The following is a 17,297-nucleotide window of genomic DNA, read 5'->3' on the forward strand; positions in this document are numbered from 1 at the left end:
TTGCTTCCCTTTTGGAAGCTTTAGCTGTGTCTTTGAAGTGATGTCTTGTAAGTGAAATTATGTGCTAAACCTAGAGCTTCAGTTTTACTAGGAATTGCCATCAGTTTTTTTTTTTCAATTCTCATGTCTATGTTTCAGTCCCCAAACTTCTTGCCTACATACAAGCCATAAAATTTTGAACTTTACTGACCTAGCAGTGAATTGCTCAGTCAAAAGATACTGATATCCTCCCCACCCCATCCACCCCCGCCAAACTCAAGAAAACAATATTATAAAATTGAGGAATTCTCATCATGGATGATGAGAAAAATCTCTCCAAATTTCTCTAAGTCCAGGTAATATCTGCAATTCAAAATATATCCAGATCTTACCTGAGATATATCCATGAAACTATAGCAATGAGCATTTATCCTCATTTCCACTGCTGTGTGACAGCTTCCAGAATTGGATAAGTTTTACTGTTCTCAGTTCTATGGGGCAGCAATGCCTAGTACTATCAGATCAGATCAGTATTACAGTCCTTCATTATCTAACAGAGAGAGGAACAGGGACAGACGAGATTTTATCCCAAGGAACAGTCACTACAAGCAGTACACATTTGCCACGTTACTGACTAAATATTGGCAGTTTCAGCTGGTTAGTGCTGTGGTGAAAAAGTTTGTTAGCTTAGGATCCAGTGTCATAAATGCATGTTCCAGCCAAACCTTTCTGTTGATTATCTAGACATTGAAACACTTCAGTATGGCAGGAGTAAAGTTGTAAAAGTACACATGAGAGTGGGAGACAGTAAAAGAGCTCAAGACAGAGAGCTATTTTCTCCATAACTTTTTGATTATTCTTGGGAACACATGAAAAAATACTTCCTCTACTCTGCTGGCTGCATGTAGAAGACTATTATTTCCACCAAATGCAAAGTGCTAGCGCACCTAACAATGACGGTGGAACAATGACAGATATTTTTGTTTCCAGTGAAGATTTGCATATGCATACAAAATAATTCCAAGGGGGTAAAAAAGCCTGTAAAATAGAATCATCAGAATAGAACAGAATCATAGAATGGTTTGGGTTGGAAGGGACCTTTAAAGGTCATCTAGTCCAACCCCCCTACAATGAGCTGGAACATCTTCAACTAGATCAGGTTGATCAGAGCCCCATCCAGCCTGACCCTGAATGCTTCCAGGGATGGGGCATCCACGACCTCTCTGGGCAACCTCTCCCAGTGTTTCACCACCCTCATTGTAAAAAATTCCTTCCTTATATCTAGTCTGAATCTACCCTCTTTTACTTTAAAACCATTACCCCTTGTCCTATCGCTACAGGCCCTACTAAAAAGTCTCTCCCCATCTTTCTTATAAGCAAGCCCCCTTTAAGTATGGAAAGGCTGCAATAAGGTGTCCCCGCAGCCTTCTCTTCTCCAGGCTGAACAACCCCAACTCTCTCAGCCTGTCCTCATAGAAGAGGTGTTCCATCCCTCTGATCATTTTTGTGGCCCTCCTCTGGACCCACTGCAACACGTCCATGTCCTTCCTGTACTGAGGACTCCAGAGCTGGGTGCAGTACTCCAGGTGGGGTCTTGCCAGCGGGGAGCACAGGGACAGAATCACCTCCCTCGGCCTGTTGGCCCACGCTTCTTTTGATGCAGCCCAGGATACAGGTGGCTTTCTGGGCTGCGAGTGGACATTGCTAGCTCATGTCCAGTTTTTCATCCACCAGTACCCCATGTCCTTCTCTGCAGGGCTGCTCGTCAATCCCTTCATCCCCCAGCCTGTCTTGATACCAGGGGTTGCCCCAACCCAGGTGCAAGACCTTCCATTTGGCCTTGTTGAACCTCATGAGGTTCACATGGGTCCACTTCTTGAGCTTGCCCAGGTCTCCCTGAATGGCATCCCATCCCTCAGGCATGTCAACCGCACCACTCAGCTTGGTGTCATCTGCAAACTTGTTGAGGGCATGCTTGATCCCACTGTCCATGTCTTTGATGAAGATATTAAACAGCATTGGCCCCAGTACGGACCCCTGAGGGACACCACTCACTGTTCTCCATCTGGACATCGAGCCATTGACCACTACCCTCTGGATGCGACTATCTAGCCAATTCCTTATCCACCAAACAGTCCATCCATCAAATCCATATCTCTCCAATTTAGAGAAGGATGTTGTGGGGGACCATGACAAAGGCCTTACAGAAGTCCAGACAGATGACATCCATAGCTCTTCCCTTGTCCACTGATGCAGTCACTCCAGCATAGAAAGGCCGCTAGGTTGGTCAGGCAAGACTCCCCCTTGGTGAAGCCATGCTGGCTGTCTCAAATCACCTCCCTGTCCTCCACGTGCCTTAGCATAGCTTCTAGGAGGATCTGTTCCATGATCTTCCCAGGCACAGAGGTGAGGCTGACAGGTCAGTAGTTCCCAGGGTCCTCCTTTCTACCCTTTTTAAAAATGGGTGCAATGTTTCCCTTTTTCCAGTCACCAGGGACTTCACCTGACTGCCATGACTTTTCAAAAATAAGTGGGAATGTCAAGACATTCTGTAGTAGCACAACATCAGATCTTCAGGAATGTGACACAGAGTAAGGGAAATATTGAAAGTTGATAAGTTATAACATCGAGATAAATTTTCTTCCAGAATTTGACATTCATACTGCGAGATGAAACCTTCGCTATTTCTGGGGAAAATCCTGGAATACGATATAATGTGAAAAAGAATGCCCTTCACCTGATGTTTGATATCATTATCCCAGGAAAATACAACATGACCCTTATCTGGAATAAGCACATGAACTTCTTCATCAGGATCTCCAGAGAAACACAGGTATTGCAGAATAACTTCCTCTAGTAAACTGTCCTTCAATTCAGATTGAACGGCACATTTGATGATGATTGCCTTGACTCTCTATGATAGCAAAGGTTTTTCAGAGATGCTACTAGCAATTCATTTTCATCATTATCTCCAAAACAGCAGAGATTTTCACTAGAGGCTGATTTTTAACTGATTACCTTACTGCATTCAGGAAATTTTTGTGCTAAGTGCTTTTATTTTATACAACTGCATGGTCAAATTTGATCTCTAAATTATGACAGCTTACAGTTTAGAAGAGAAACACATTTGTTCACTGATGAACAGACCCTCATGCACAAGACGCTAAGAATGTATGAGAGAGTATTTGTAGATCACATTCACTACTAAAGCACAGGAAACTGTCAGTAATCGAAAGGGAAGGCGAGTAATTGTAACTTGCTGATTTGACATTGCTGCTTTCATTCAACCTAGGAAACTATATGCGGTTTATGTGGGAACTATAATGGCAATATGAAGGATGATTTTGAAACTCGAAGCAAGTACGTGGCATCAAATGAATTGGAATTTGTCAATTCTTGGAAAGAGAATCCTCTCTGTGGGGATGTATATTTTGTAGTGGACCCCTGTAGCAAGAACCCTTATCGTAAAGCATGGGCAGAAAAGACATGTTCCGTCATCAACAGCCAAGTCTTTTCTGCCTGTCACAATAAGGTAAGAATCGATTTGGCCTTCTTTTTAGTTATAGGGATAATCTGTATTCTTCCAAACACTTGATTTTCTCTTCCCCAAAATGTTTTAATAAAATATATATAAAATGTTTTATGGCTCTCATTTATGTTAATCTTTGTCTTTTCTTATTTGCACTTCACCAGCCCTTTTGTAAGCACAAAAGCTAAGTATGGCATTAACAGATGCGTTAAAAATATCAGAGTGAAAAAAGAATGAACACTTATGTATCAGAAATCAGTCAGTCTGTTGATGATGCCTGATACTGATCAATGCACTGTTTACTCTTTTGAAACCTTTTAGCCTTTGTTAGAAAACCAAACTTAAGAAAAGCCTGAAAACACTTGTTCTCATCAGTAAATCAACAGCATTACTTAGAAGATGCAGATCAACCCGAGAGCAAGATATCATCAACCCTCCTATTTGTTTTCATTTGCTCACTTTGTGGAAATGAAAATATTGTGAGGTTCATCAAAACCAGGCCTTCTGAAGGAAAATCTCCATTTTCAGGAGGGGAAAACAATTGAGAAATGTGGATAATGTTGCAGTGCTCATCCCTATCCATGGAGGGTGTACAGCTGACGAACTTAGGCACTTGTGCCTGAGTGGATGTGGGGGTTTGGGAGTTTTTTTAGCTGACTATACATAATGTGTTCAGAAATAGTATGAATTTAGAAATATATATCTGGTAAAACATCATCAGTTTCTATTGTTGATGTGGAGACATCTACGTTCTTGCTAAAAAGATTTGTATGAGGTGGGATTGTAAGTGCTTTGACAAGTGTTCAGAGGAAATACTAGCTACTCTCACTTAATGGAACACATATTGTTTAGCCCAGCGAAAAGCACCTTCTTAACAAATAGGCACAAAAGAATCCTATAAAATTCATTACTTCATTTTCCAATGCAGGTGAATCGTATGCCCTATTATGAGGCCTGTGTTCGAGACTCTTGTGGTTGTGACATTGGAGGGGACTGTGAATGCATGTGCGATGCCATTGCAGTATATGCCATGGCATGCTTAGATAAAGGTATCTGCATTGACTGGAGGACTCCCGAGTTCTGTCGTAAGTTTCTTTAAGCTCTCTTTAAAGAGGTTTAAGAGATTATTACTGTTACTGTGAGTATATTAATATGGCAACATAGGTAATTGCTTAATAAGCATCTCCTAAGTTGCATTTTCTCTGTGGGCAAGTAGTTGACTTCAGTCACCTGGGTTTTGAAATCTGTAGTTTGAATTTGTGCTAAATTAACCAAAATATTATATTTCTTTTTACCATGGAGTAATGAGAGAGAAAATAATGTCGTCACAGAAGGCAGACTGTTTCTTCTGCTGCCACTGTATAGTGAACTGTCATTTTGTCAGCAGAGGGAGTATGAAATTATAAAAAAAAATGTTTCATTTTAGCTATGATGAAATCACCTTCTGTGTGGATGTGAAGGAAATAAAGACAGCTGTGTTGGCTGGAACACTGTAAAACAGGAAAAAGATATCGAGGTGTTCCAGAACACCGTATATGGACAAAAAAAGAGGATGAGTGTGTTAAAAATCAATGCTAGAGTTGTCATCTTTGATGGTTTCTTTTCAACATTTCACTAAATTATGCATTAAAAATTGTGGAAATGCCTGCATAGTGCATTAGCAAAAAAGAAACTGACCTCACTGGAGTGTAAATTTCAATTTACATCAGAAGCTCATAACTTCAGGACAAAATCTTTGATTCAAACTGTTTATTAATTTTGTCCTCCCTCTAGTCCTTTGAAAATAACATGCCATTAATTTGAAAAATTCTGATTTCTTTCTTGCTTTTACCTTTTTTAGCTGTCTATTGTGAGTATTACAATTCTCATAAAAAACCAGGAAGTGGTGGTGCTTATTCCAATGGCTACGACAATGACAACTGCACCTGGCATTACAGACCTTGTAATTGTCCAAATCAAAACTACAAATATGTCAACATTGAAGGTAATAAGCTATACTAGTGTAAACCAGAAAACAGTAACACAGTAATTATTTTCAATCCTGTTTTTTAAGTAAGTCATACCACAGTTAAATAATGGTATTCTAATTGATGCTATCTTTGAAGCAGTTTTGCTGATCTTTACCTTACTACTACTGCTTTACCTACATAAAAAAATTCAGTACCTGTACTACATCTAGCTTTATATTGCGCTCAGCCTGTCTTGAGGAGAAATTCTCTGACTTGCACCAAATCAAAAGAATACATTATACTTCGGGAAGAAAACATGGAGAGAGCAGTTAATATTCTTATTAGACAAATGGATATAGTTGGAGAAACCAAAACAATTACTACATAGGTGGGCCATTCTGAGGATGACATTGGAAATGCTTACCTGAATAGATGATGTTGCAATTGATACATTTTTTTTAATAACAGAAATGTAAGAGATTATAAGTAGTATAAATTAAATGCTGTTCTCTGAGAAATTTAAAACAACTTCTCTTCCCCTTTCTTCAGGCTGTTACAACTGCTCTCATGATGAATACTTTGACCATGAGAAGGGAAGATGCATGCCATGTGGTAAGCAGTGACCTATATACTCATTCTCTTTCTCTACAGTAACTGGAAAACAATACTAAAACATTTGTATATTCTCAAAGAAGGCATTGTTCCTAGTACCTCTCAATTAATAATGAGTGTTCATCCAAACATAACTTTCCTTCAAAATAACCCTGTTACTCTACTGCTAGTGTGTTAAACTTCAGTTGGTAAACAAAGGAATGAAGACAACTAATTAAAAGAAGGATTAGGCTAGGGAATGCTATAATACAGAAGCTGGATGACCCTAACTGATTTTAGTTAGCAACATGAAAAATTATGTTCATTGTAAATGTGAGTACTTTTCAAAATGTGGGTCTTCCTGAAAGTGTATTGGTGTTCTGATCTGTGTGAGGGGCTGCCCCAGCAGAGCTGTGGGTCTCGGATATATTCAACACCTTTCATAAAAAAAGAGAACATATAGAATAGGATCAGACCTAGCTAATGGACTTTACTTAGCAAATCCCTTTATAGAGATTTTTTTAATAAAATACTTTAACTTCAGGTTTATTACCATATGGTTTACTTCTATGAAAAGCTATCTTATTAAATAATGGTTTGGATAGACTCTAGCTGCACAGTTTGGATTTTCATGCAGATGTAAAAAAACCTCAAGGACAATTTTTCTCATATTACGAAATTCTAACCTGTGTAACCAGGATCTCATCTAGTGATCTCATTTAGATACAAAAATGTTTCCAATATCCCTGAAAAGTGAGGTGCCCTTAAGCATAAAAATCATAAGAAAGGTAGCAAAAACTTACTCATGTTCATTATTATTATGAGATGTATTTCTTTCTTTGTCATTGTTTAAGTCCTTTAATGTGAAGTTTACCTCTGAAATATGTAATATTAAGGATTTTCAGGAATATCTCACTAATTAACACAATCCTTTGAATCCAATTTGAAATTTGCCTTATTTGGAATATTTCAATATGCCTTCATTCACAAACTTAACCTGTTCTACCTTTACACAACAGGAAATGAAAGCATTAGTACCACACCTGAAACATCTTCACCTTCAACAGGTTAGTTTATGTAGTTGACCAAACTAGTACTTATACACTGATATATGTCCTGATATGTGTTTATGAAGTAAGAAAAATACTTTTTTGTGTGATATAGTGGCATCACCAGTTTCATATGCATAAGATGCAATGATGAAAAATAACTTGGTCTCATAGAAAATGATAGAAATATTTGAAATATTTGTTAGACATCTTAAGAAAAAAAAAATATTGAGAGAACAGTGTTTCCTCAGCATACTTAGGCACTTCCAGATATCAGTATTGAAATACCTCTGTTAGTGAATAAGGACTTCTGTCTTGGCTGTGGTGGGCAGTGGGATCAAGCATGCCCTCAACAAGTTTGCAGATGACACCAAGCTGAGTGGTGCGGTTGACATGCCTGAGGGATGGGATGCCATTCAGGGAGACCTGGGCAAGCTCAAGAAGTGGACCCATGTGAACCTCATGAGGTTCAACAAGGCCAAATGGAAGGTCTTGCACCTGGGTTGGGGCAACCCCTGGTATCAAGACAGGCTGGGGGATGAAGGGATTGACGAGCAGCCCTGCAGAGAAGGACATGGGGTACTGGTGGATGAAAAACTGGACATGAGCTAGCAATGTCCACTCGCAGCCCAGAAAGCCACCTGTATCCTGGGCTGCATCAAAAGAAGCGTGGGCCAACAGGCCGAGGGAGGTGATTCTGTCCCTGTGCTCCCCGCTGGCAAGACCCCACCTGGAGTACTGCACCCAGCTCTGGAGTCCTCAGTACAGGAAGGACATGGACGTGTTGCAGTGGGTCCAGAGGAGGGCCACAAAAATGATCAGAGGGATGGAACACCTCTTCTATGAGGACAGGCTGAGAGAGTTGGGGTTGTTCAGCCTGGAGAAGAGAAGGCTGCGGGGACACCTTATTGCAGCCTTTCCATACTTAAAGGGGGCTTGCTTATAAGAAAGATGGGGAGAGACTTTTTAGTAGGGCCTGTAGCGATAGGACAAGGGGTAATGGTTTTAAAGTAAAAGAGGGTAGATTCAGACTAGATATAAGGAAGGAATTTTTTACAATGAGGGTGGTGAAACACTGGGAGAGGTTGCCCAGAGAGGTCGTGGATGCCCCATCCCTGGAAGCATTCAGGGTCAGGCTGGATGGGGCTCTGATCAACCTGATCTAGTTGAAGATGTTCCAGCTCATTGTAGGGGGGTTGGACTAGATGACCTTTAAAGGTCCCTTCCAACCCAAACCATTCTATGATTCTATGATGTACAAAATCCCACAAAAATTTCATCACAATTCTTTGTGGCGACTGGCTGTATAACACCTCAACAATTTAAGATGGTCTTCATGGAAGTGTATGACTGAGTATACCAAACTCCTATAGCCTGATCCAGGAAAGGAATCTATATATACTGATCTTAAATTTGTTAGAATTTCCATCAATTTCCCTGAAGACAGACGGTACTGGGAAAATGTTACACTGTCGACTGCATGAATAATGAAACACAATTCCATTTCTGCTGCTATGCACAAGCATTCATGCCAAATTCACTTTAAAGCGATGAAGAAAAAGGTATAAAAGCTTCTACAAGAATTCCTGTTCAATGTATTCACTGCACATAAAAGCAAAGGAATAGATGGATATCTATTCTCTCAAATGTTTCACCTAAAAGGTAACGGTTTTAAATAGTAGTTACTACTAATAGTAATTAAAACAGTGTTTTTACTTCAAAAAAGAATTTTAAATTCATATAGGTATATTATAAATAGATTATCAATAACTATTTCATATCCATTAATTTTGTTATTTTTTCCTCTTAGTAACATCAGTGCAGCCTAAAGTAACGAGAAGCTCTACCACAAGTACCCCACCAAGAGTACCTAGTATTTCTTCTTCTGCAGCTACTATATCAACTGAGACTACAAATCCAACAATAACCTCAAAAATCACAGTTCCAAGAACTTCATCAGCATCACCTCTTGTCACAATAAAGTCAACAACTGGTAGGTTTTTAGTGTTACTGTTTAAAATACAGTAAACCCACTCTATACATAGCTGAGATATCATCCTACTAGGAAAGCATTGCAAGCTGTCTCAACATCCAAGCATAAGAATCCAAATCATGAATTAGGCAGAGCAGGCTTCCAGAAAGGTGTCTGTAAACCAGAAATGTTCAGAAGTGTAGATCAAAAGTTCATGGAAAGAGAAAGGATATAGACAATAGGTTAAAAATACAACCAAAAATCACTTGTGTGACTCATCTGAGAAGCACATTAGAAGTTCTATAAGTAGTGACCCAGCTCAGCTCCAGTTGGATTTATTAGCTCAGCTTCAACCTCTTTTCCACAACTGGTTCAGTTATGTGGTCATATTCAAGGAGCACCCAACCTATTAACTCTGAATAATGTAAGCAGGCTCCAAAGCAGAATCACACAGGTACCAGTGCAGCAGCTTTGTCTAGGATTCTAGAGTCCTGCTCTCAGGAGGATGACTTCTCCAACATAAATTACTTTCTGATTCTATGGCTTGTGGAGACTCATAATAACGTGTTCCCACCAACATGCACTTCAACTAATAAGCCATCCTGGACCCAGGCTATCAGGGAAAGCAGAGTTAAAAAGAGGTCCCACAGGAGTCAAAACACAACTTCAAAGGCTGCCGTTGTGACAGATTAATTGTCCACTGGGACAAGGAAAGTCCTACAGTATGATGTTATTTAGCTTTGTAATACAAATTGTGGAAAGCTGAAGCTGTGGCTGATTTGGAACATGAGAATAGCCAATGAAATTGTCATTTGGGCAAAGTTCATACACACTTTAGCCAATAAGTGACAACAAAGCTAACTTCTTAGACAAATTACATAAAAAATCTAATACAGGAAAAACACAGAAAATTAGAACAACGAAAGATTTGGGACAACAGAAACAAAATACAAGTAGAAAAAGATTTGGCAAGCTTGTGAGACTCTGAATACAAACAATTAATGAAGAAAATATTCAAAAGATCAAGGGTGAAAACTGGGTCTCTGGAACATGGATAGCTCTTCATAATTTATCTATTTTTAATTATTCTATGAACTGATTACTCACATTATATTATTTACCTTTTCTCCAAAAGAACATACAACATCAATTTTTACCACACCAAACATGACTACAGCCATCACTACCACCTCCATAACTACCTCAACAAAAAGAACCATGACGACTAAACCAAAGCCTACACCTGTTGCCTCATCAACTGCTGCTTCAACAGAGACAGAAAAAGTGAGGTTCACCACACCACCCTTCAAGACCGCTATCACAAAGGAAGTGACAACCACCTCAAAACCTACTCAAACTACATCTCAGGTCACAACTTTCAGCAAGCCTAAACTAACAACAGTAGGTAAATATCACTTTTTGATATCTGCCAGGTGAAGCCATCACTCAAAAGACACATGTCAATGTACTCCTTATTAAAAAAAACAAGCATTCTTACTAGTTGTCTTAAAATTGCAAATAGGTAGGAAAGAACATGGATAACTGAAGTGTGATAAAAATGGAAATCTGTGTCTTCCCAATGGAGCAAGTATCTGACATCCAAATATCATCTTAAACCTAACATTTCTCTTCAAGGTCATACTCTACATTTCCTCCAAAATTAGGCAAAATCTCTCTATGTTTAAAAGTGACTTCTTGAAAACTCACAAATGAGAGAATATGTGTTCTGACTAGCCATTCTAACAAATTCTCCCAAAAATAAATATTAAAAAAAGAAAATTACACTTTGGGATGTCAGGTACACCATATGCCAACAAGGACAGTCTCCTCTGAGGCTGTATGACAACGTGAATTGCTAGGTGAGCAAATGACACCAGAGGCTGGGACAGCGTACGGGATGCTGCTCAACTGTGTCCTAAACATGGCTGAGCTCCTCAAACCCCAGTAAGGCTCCCTCCTACCCTTCCCACTGCTTCTGCCTGCTCTTCCCAGCTCTCACGCTTCCATCCTTCCTTCCTTTCTTCCTTTCTAGCAGCACAGGCTGCTCGGGCATTTGCTTTGGTACTTTTCCTCCATTCCCACTTCCTTTAGCCTCAGCACTTTGCTATGGGCTGCCTTTGGTACGGGCCTGAGCACAGCTCTCTCCCACGGAGCCTGGCTTGCCTGGGAGGAGGCGGACGGCACAGTCTGCCTGTTCCTTGGAGGCAGACACGCACATACAGAAAGACTCCTCTCCCAGGGAGAGGCAGAGGGTGCTTGCTCATTGGGGAGCACCCTTCAGGTGCTGTCCTTGACCCTCCTTTTAAGGAGAGAAGCTGGACGGGAAGGCTGAGAGCAGGAGGCAGAGGCCCAATCCTCCCTCATGACCAGAAAGACTCAGTGCAGCACAGTGCTGCATTTCTTGCACATGCCCACAGCCCGGGGCTACTACCCACCTCGTTTGCATTCCCCTCTTCCCCTCATCCTCTGTCAACCTGTGCTTTCCTCCCAACAGCCTTCACCCAGAAAAGGACAACCGTGCCACACATTGTGCCGCCTCTCACCACGCAGAAGACCACCGCCACCACCTCCGCCAGCAGCACCTCCAAGACCTCTGTCTCCAGAGAGGCCAGCCCCGCTAGCAGCACAGAAGTCCCTCTGATAAAGACGTCTCCAAGTCCCAGCTCTCCGCCTGCCCCCAGCAGCCCGCTCAGCACCCATCTGCCGTCTGCCACCACTTCCACAGTCTCCTCCGCGTCAGCCTCAACCACCAGCCCAAAGCCTACGCCTACGACCCTAAGGCCCAAGCACACTTCCCCCAGGACCACTGCTCCAACAGAGTTGCCTGCACCAGAATCCTCCGCGCCCTCCACAGCCAAAACCAGCGCGCTGCTATCTCCTGCATCTTCTCCCTCCTCAACTGTGTCCTCAACATGGCTGAACTCCTCACAGCCTGGTAAGGCTCCCTCCTACCCTTCCCGCTGCTTCTGCCTGCTCTTCCCAGCTCTTGCTCTTCCCTCCTTCCATCCACCCTTCCATCATTCCTTCCAAGCACCGTACGTCGCTTGCACAGTTGTTTTGGCACTTGGCCCTCCCTTCCCGCTGCCTTTCGCCAGCCTGGGACCTGGTGCACTCCTGGGCCTGTGTACTGGCCCTGGTTGGGATGGAGCGAAGTTTTGTTCCGAGCACCTTGTCTGGTGCTGTGTTTTAGAAGTGTGTCCAAAGCAGTCTGGATAGCACACAGGTGCTGTAGCTATTGCTGCGGAGTGCTAGCACAGCACGCAGGCCTTCTCTGTTTCTCCTTCTGCCTGCCAGGGAGTGGGCAAGGGGTGGGCAAGAGGTTGGCTGGGGACACAGCCAGGATAGCTGACCCAACGTGAGTGACCGAGGAGATACTCCATATCACAGAACGTCATGCTGAGCAGTAAAATGGGGTGGGGGGCAGTTTTTCCCAAGTAGCCGTTGCTCAGAGATTGGCTGGGCATTGGCGACCAGTGGGAGGTGGTGAGGGATTGCCTTTGCATCTCATGGGTGGTCTTTGGTTTGTTCTTCCTTTAGATTCTTCACTTCCAAAAACTCTCTCTATCCAGACGCGTGTGCGATTGTTGCTTTTGCCCTTCCGATTCTCTCCCCGTTCCCGCTGAGGGGGAGTGCGCGCGTGGCTGGGCGGGCACTTAGCATCCAGCCAGGGTCAACCCAGCGGCGACTGGCGCGCACATTGGCCCCAACTGGGTCTAAGCAGCACGGGGAGGCTTAGGGAAGGAGCCAGAAGCCCGGTCCTCCCTCTTGACCAGCGAGACTCAGTGCTACACGGGGCTGCCTTTCTGGCCCGAGGCCCAAGCCCAGGGCGTCCTCACACCTCCTTTACCTTCCCTTCTTGGCCTGCCCCCTCAGTCAACCTGTGCTTTCCTCCCAACAGCCTTCACCCAGAAAAGGACAACCGTGCCACACATTGTGCCGCCTCTCACCACGCAGAAGACCACCGCCACCACCTCCGCCAGCAGCACCTCCAAGACCTCTGTCTCCAGAGAGGCCAGCCCCGCTAGCAGCACAGAAGTCCCTCTGATAAAGACGTCTCCAAGTCCCAGCTCTCCGCCTGCCCCCAGCAGCCCGCTCAGCACCCATCTGCCGTCTGCCACCACTTCCACAGTCTCCTCCGCGTCAGCCTCAACCACCAGCCCAAAGCCTACGCCTACGACCCTAAGGCCCAAGCCCTCTTCCCCCAGGACCACTGCTCCAACAGAGTTGCCTGCATCGGAGTCCTCCGCGCCCTCCACAGCCAAAACCAGCACGCTGCCGTCGCCTGCATCTTCTCCCTCCTCAACTGTGTCCTCAACATGGCTGAGCTCCTCACAGCCTGGTAAGGCTCCCTCCTACCCTTCCCGCTGCTTCTGCCTGCTCTTCCCAGCTCTTGCTCTTCCCTCCTTCCATCCACCCTTCCATCATTCCTTCCAAGCACCGTACGTCGCTTGCACAGTTGTTTTGGCACTTGGCCCTCCCTTCCCGCTGCCTTTCGCCAGCCTGGGACCTGGTGCACTCCTGGGCCTGTGTACTGGCCCTGGTTGGGATGGAGCGAAGTTTTGTTCCGAGCACCTTGTCTGGTGCTGTGTTTTAGAAGTGTGTCCAAAGCAGTCTGGATAGCACACAGGTGCTGTAGCTATTGCTGCGGAGTGCTAGCACAGCACGCAGGCCTTCTTCTGTTTCTCCTTCTGCCTGCCAGGGAGTGGGCAAGGGGTGGGCAAGAGGTTGGCTGGGGACACAGCCAGGATAGCTGACCCAACGTGAGTGACCGAGGAGATACTCCATATCACAGAACGTCATGCTGAGCAGTAAAATGGGGTGGGGGGCAGTTTTTCCCAAGTAGCCGTTGCTCAGAGATTGGCTGGGCATTGGCGACCAGTGGGAGGTGGTGAGGGATTGCCTTTGCATCTCATGGGTGGTCTTTGGTTTGTTCTTCCTTTAGATTCTTCACTTCCAAAAACTCTCTCTATCCAGACGCGTGTGCGATTGTTGCTTTTGCCCTTCCGATTCTCTCCCCGTTCCCGCTGAGGGGGAGTGCGCGCGTGGCTGGGCGGGCACTTAGCATCCAGCCAGGGTCAACCCAGCGGCGACTGGCGCGCACATTGGCCCCAACTGGGTCTAAGCAGCACGGGGAGGCTTAGGGAAGGAGCCAGAAGCCCGGTCCTCCCTCTTGACCAGCGAGACTCAGTGCTACACGGGGCTGCCTTTCTGGCCCGAGGCCCAAGCCCAGGGCGTCCTCACACCTCCTTTACCTTCCCTTCTTGGCCTGCCCCCTCAGTCAACCTGTGCTTTCCTCCCAACAGCCTTCACCCAGAAAAGGACAACCGTGCCACACATTGTGCCGCCTCTCACCACGCAGAAGACCACCGCCACCACCTCCGCCAGCAGCACCTCCAAGACCTCTGTCTCCAGAGAGGCCAGCCCCGCTAGCAGCACAGAAGTCCCTCTGATAAAGACGTCTCCAAGTCCCAGCTCTCCGCCTGCCCCCAGCAGCCCGCTCAGCACCCATCTGCCGTCTGCCACCACTTCCACAGTCTCCTCCGCGTCAGCCTCAACCACCAGCCCAAAGCCTACGCCTACGACCCTAAGGCCCAAGCCCTCTTCCCCCAGGACCACTGCTCCAACAGAGTTGCCTGCATCGGAGTCCTCCGCGCCCTCCACAGCCAAAACCAGCACGCTGCCGTCGCCTGCATCTTCTCCCTCCTCAACTGTGTCCTCAACATGGCTGAGCTCCTCACAGCCTGGTAAGGCTCCCTCCTACCCTTCCCGCTGCTTCTGCCTGCTCTTCCCAGCTCTTGCTCTTCCCTCCTTCCATCCACCCTTCCATCATTCCTTCCAAGCACCGTACGTCGCTTGCACAGTTGTTTTGGCACTTGGCCCTCCCTTCCCGCTGCCTTTCGCCAGCCTGGGACCTGGTGCACTCCTGGGCCTGTGTACTGGCCCTGGTTGGGATGGAGCGAAGTTTTGTTCCGAGCACCTTGTCTGGTGCTGTGTTTTAGAAGTGTGTCCAAAGCAGTCTGGATAGCACACAGGTGCTGTAGCTATTGCTGCGGAGTGCTAGCACAGCACGCAGGCCTTCTTCTGTTTCTCCTTCTGCCTGCCAGGGAGTGGGCAAGGGGTGGGCAAGAGGTTGGCTGGGGACACAGCCAGGATAGCTGACCCAACGTGAGTGACCGAGGAGATACTCCATATCACAGAACGTCATGCTGAGCAGTAAAATGGGGTGGGGGGCAGTTTTTCCCAAGTAGCCGTTGCTCAGAGATTGGCTGGGCATTGGCGACCAGTGGGAGGTGGTGAGGGATTGCCTTTGCATCTCATGGGTGGTCTTTGGTTTGTTCTTCCTTTAGATTCTTCACTTCCAAAAACTCTCTCTATCCAGACGCGTGTGCGATTGTTGCTTTTGCCCTTCCGATTCTCTCCCCGTTCCCGCTGAGGGGGAGTGCGCGCGTGGCTGGGCGGGCACTTAGCATCCAGCCAGGGTCAACCCAGCGGCGACTGGCGCGCACATTGGCCCCAACTGGGTCTAAGCAGCACGGGGAGGCTTAGGGAAGGAGCCAGAAGCCCGGTCCTCCCTCTTGACCAGCGAGACTCAGTGCTACACGGGGCTGCCTTTCTGGCCCGAGGCCCAAGCCCAGGGCGTCCTCACACCTCCTTTACCTTCCCTTCTTGGCCTGCCCCCTCAGTCAACCTGTGCTTTCCTCCCAACAGCCTTCACCCAGAAAAGGACAACCGTGCCACACATTGTGCCGCCTCTCACCACGCAGAAGACCACCGCCACCACCTCCGCCAGCAGCACCTCCAAGACCTCTGTCTCCAGAGAGGCCAGCCCCGCTAGCAGCACAGAAGTCCCTCTGATAAAGACGTCTCCAAGTCCCAGCTCTCCGCCTGCCCCCAGCAGCCCGCTCAGCACCCATCTGCCGTCTGCCACCACTTCCACAGTCTCCTCCGCGTCAGCCTCAACCACCAGCCCAAAGCCTACGCCTACGACCCTAAGGCCCAAGCCCTCTTCCCCCAGGACCACTGCTCCAACAGAGTTGCCTGCATCGGAGTCCTCCGCGCCCTCCACAGCCAAAACCAGCACGCTGCCGTCGCCTGCATCTTCTCCCTCCTCAACTGTGTCCTCAACATGGCTGAGCTCCTCACAGCCTGGTAAGGCTCCCTCCTACCCTTCCCGCTGCTTCTGCCTGCTCTTCCCAGCTCTTGCTCTTCCCTCCTTCCATCCACCCTTCCATCATTCCTTCCAAGCACCGTACGTCGCTTGCACAGTTGTTTTGGCACTTGGCCCTCCCTTCCCGCTGCCTTTCGCCAGCCTGGGACCTGGTGCACTCCTGGGCCTGTGTACTGGCCCTGGTTGGGATGGAGCGAAGTTTTGTTCCGAGCACCTTGTCTGGTGCTGTGTTTTAGAAGTGTGTCCAAAGCAGTCTGGATAGCACACAGGTGCTGTAGCTATTGCTGCGGAGTGCTAGCACAGCACGCAGGCCTTCTTCTGTTTCTCCTTCTGCCTGCCAGGGAGTGGGCAAGGGGTGGGCAAGAGGTTGGCTGGGGACACAGCCAGGATAGCTGACCCAACGTGAGTGACCGAGGAGATACTCCATATCACAGAACGTCATGCTGAGCAGTAAAATGGGGTGGGGGGCAGTTTTTCCCAAGTAGCCGTTGCTCAGAGATTGGCTGGGCATTGGCGACCAGTGGGAGGTGGTGAGGGATTGCCTTTGCATCTCATGGGTGGTCTTTGGTTTGTTCTTCCTTTAGATTCTTCACTTCCAAAAACTCTCTCTATCCAGACGCGTGTGCGATTGTTGCTTTTGCCCTTCCGATTCTCTCCCCGTTCCCGCTGAGGGGGAGTGCGCGCGTGGCTGGGCGGGCACTTAGCATCCAGCCAGGGTCAACCCAGCGGCGACTGGCGCGCACATTGGCCCCAACTGGGTCTAAGCAGCACGGGGAGGCTTAGGGAAGGAGCCAGAAGCCCGGTCCTCCCTCTTGACCAGCGAGACTCAGTGCTACACGGGGCTGCCTTTCTGGCCCGAGGCCCAAGCCCAGGGCGTCCTCACACCTCCTTTACCTTCCCTTCTTGGCCTGCCCCCTCAGTCAACCTGTGCTTTCCTCCCAACAGCCTTCACCCAGAAAAGGACAACCGTGCCACACATTGTGCCGCCTCTCACCACGCAGAAGACCACCGCCACCACCTCCGCCAGCAGCACCTCCAAGACCTCTGTCTCCAGAGAGGC

General features: G+C 46.6%; 2 protein-coding genes across 2 annotated transcripts in view; both read left to right on the forward strand.

Moving 5' to 3' along the window:
• Positions 1-15,502, forward strand: part of MUC6 (mucin 6, oligomeric mucus/gel-forming) — a 38,637-nt gene extending 23,135 nt beyond the window's left edge. The window contains exons 22-32 of the mRNA XM_087746667.1: positions 2,627-2,812; positions 3,272-3,511; positions 4,437-4,593; positions 5,349-5,492; positions 6,007-6,069; positions 8,917-9,090; positions 10,205-10,474; positions 11,564-12,004; positions 12,968-13,408; positions 14,373-14,813; positions 15,417-15,502. Coding sequence (XP_087602793.1) covers positions 2,627-2,812; positions 3,272-3,511; positions 4,437-4,593; positions 5,349-5,492; positions 6,007-6,069; positions 8,917-9,090; positions 10,205-10,474; positions 11,564-12,004; positions 12,968-13,408; positions 14,373-14,813; positions 15,417-15,502 — 2,643 coding nt within the window. The remainder of the gene's footprint in view (positions 1-2,626; positions 2,813-3,271; positions 3,512-4,436; positions 4,594-5,348; positions 5,493-6,006; positions 6,070-8,916; positions 9,091-10,204; positions 10,475-11,563; positions 12,005-12,967; positions 13,409-14,372; positions 14,814-15,416) is intronic.
• Positions 15,503-15,596: 94 nt separating this feature from the next.
• On the forward strand, positions 15,597-17,002 carry LOC148057107 (uncharacterized; the record flags this gene model as incomplete). Its single annotated transcript, XM_087745809.1, has 1 exon — positions 15,597-17,002. A coding segment is annotated over one exon (903 nt), but the record flags the coding sequence as incomplete, so codon positions are not given.
• Between the last annotated feature and the right edge of the window lie 295 nt (positions 17,003-17,297).

The sequence above is a fragment of the Nipponia nippon genome, unplaced genomic scaffold (genome assembly GCF_047370975.1).
Source record: "Nipponia nippon isolate SJK-2023a ecotype South Korea unplaced genomic scaffold, ASM4737097v1 scaffold_10, whole genome shotgun sequence".
NCBI lineage: Eukaryota > Metazoa > Chordata > Aves > Pelecaniformes > Threskiornithidae > Nipponia > Nipponia nippon.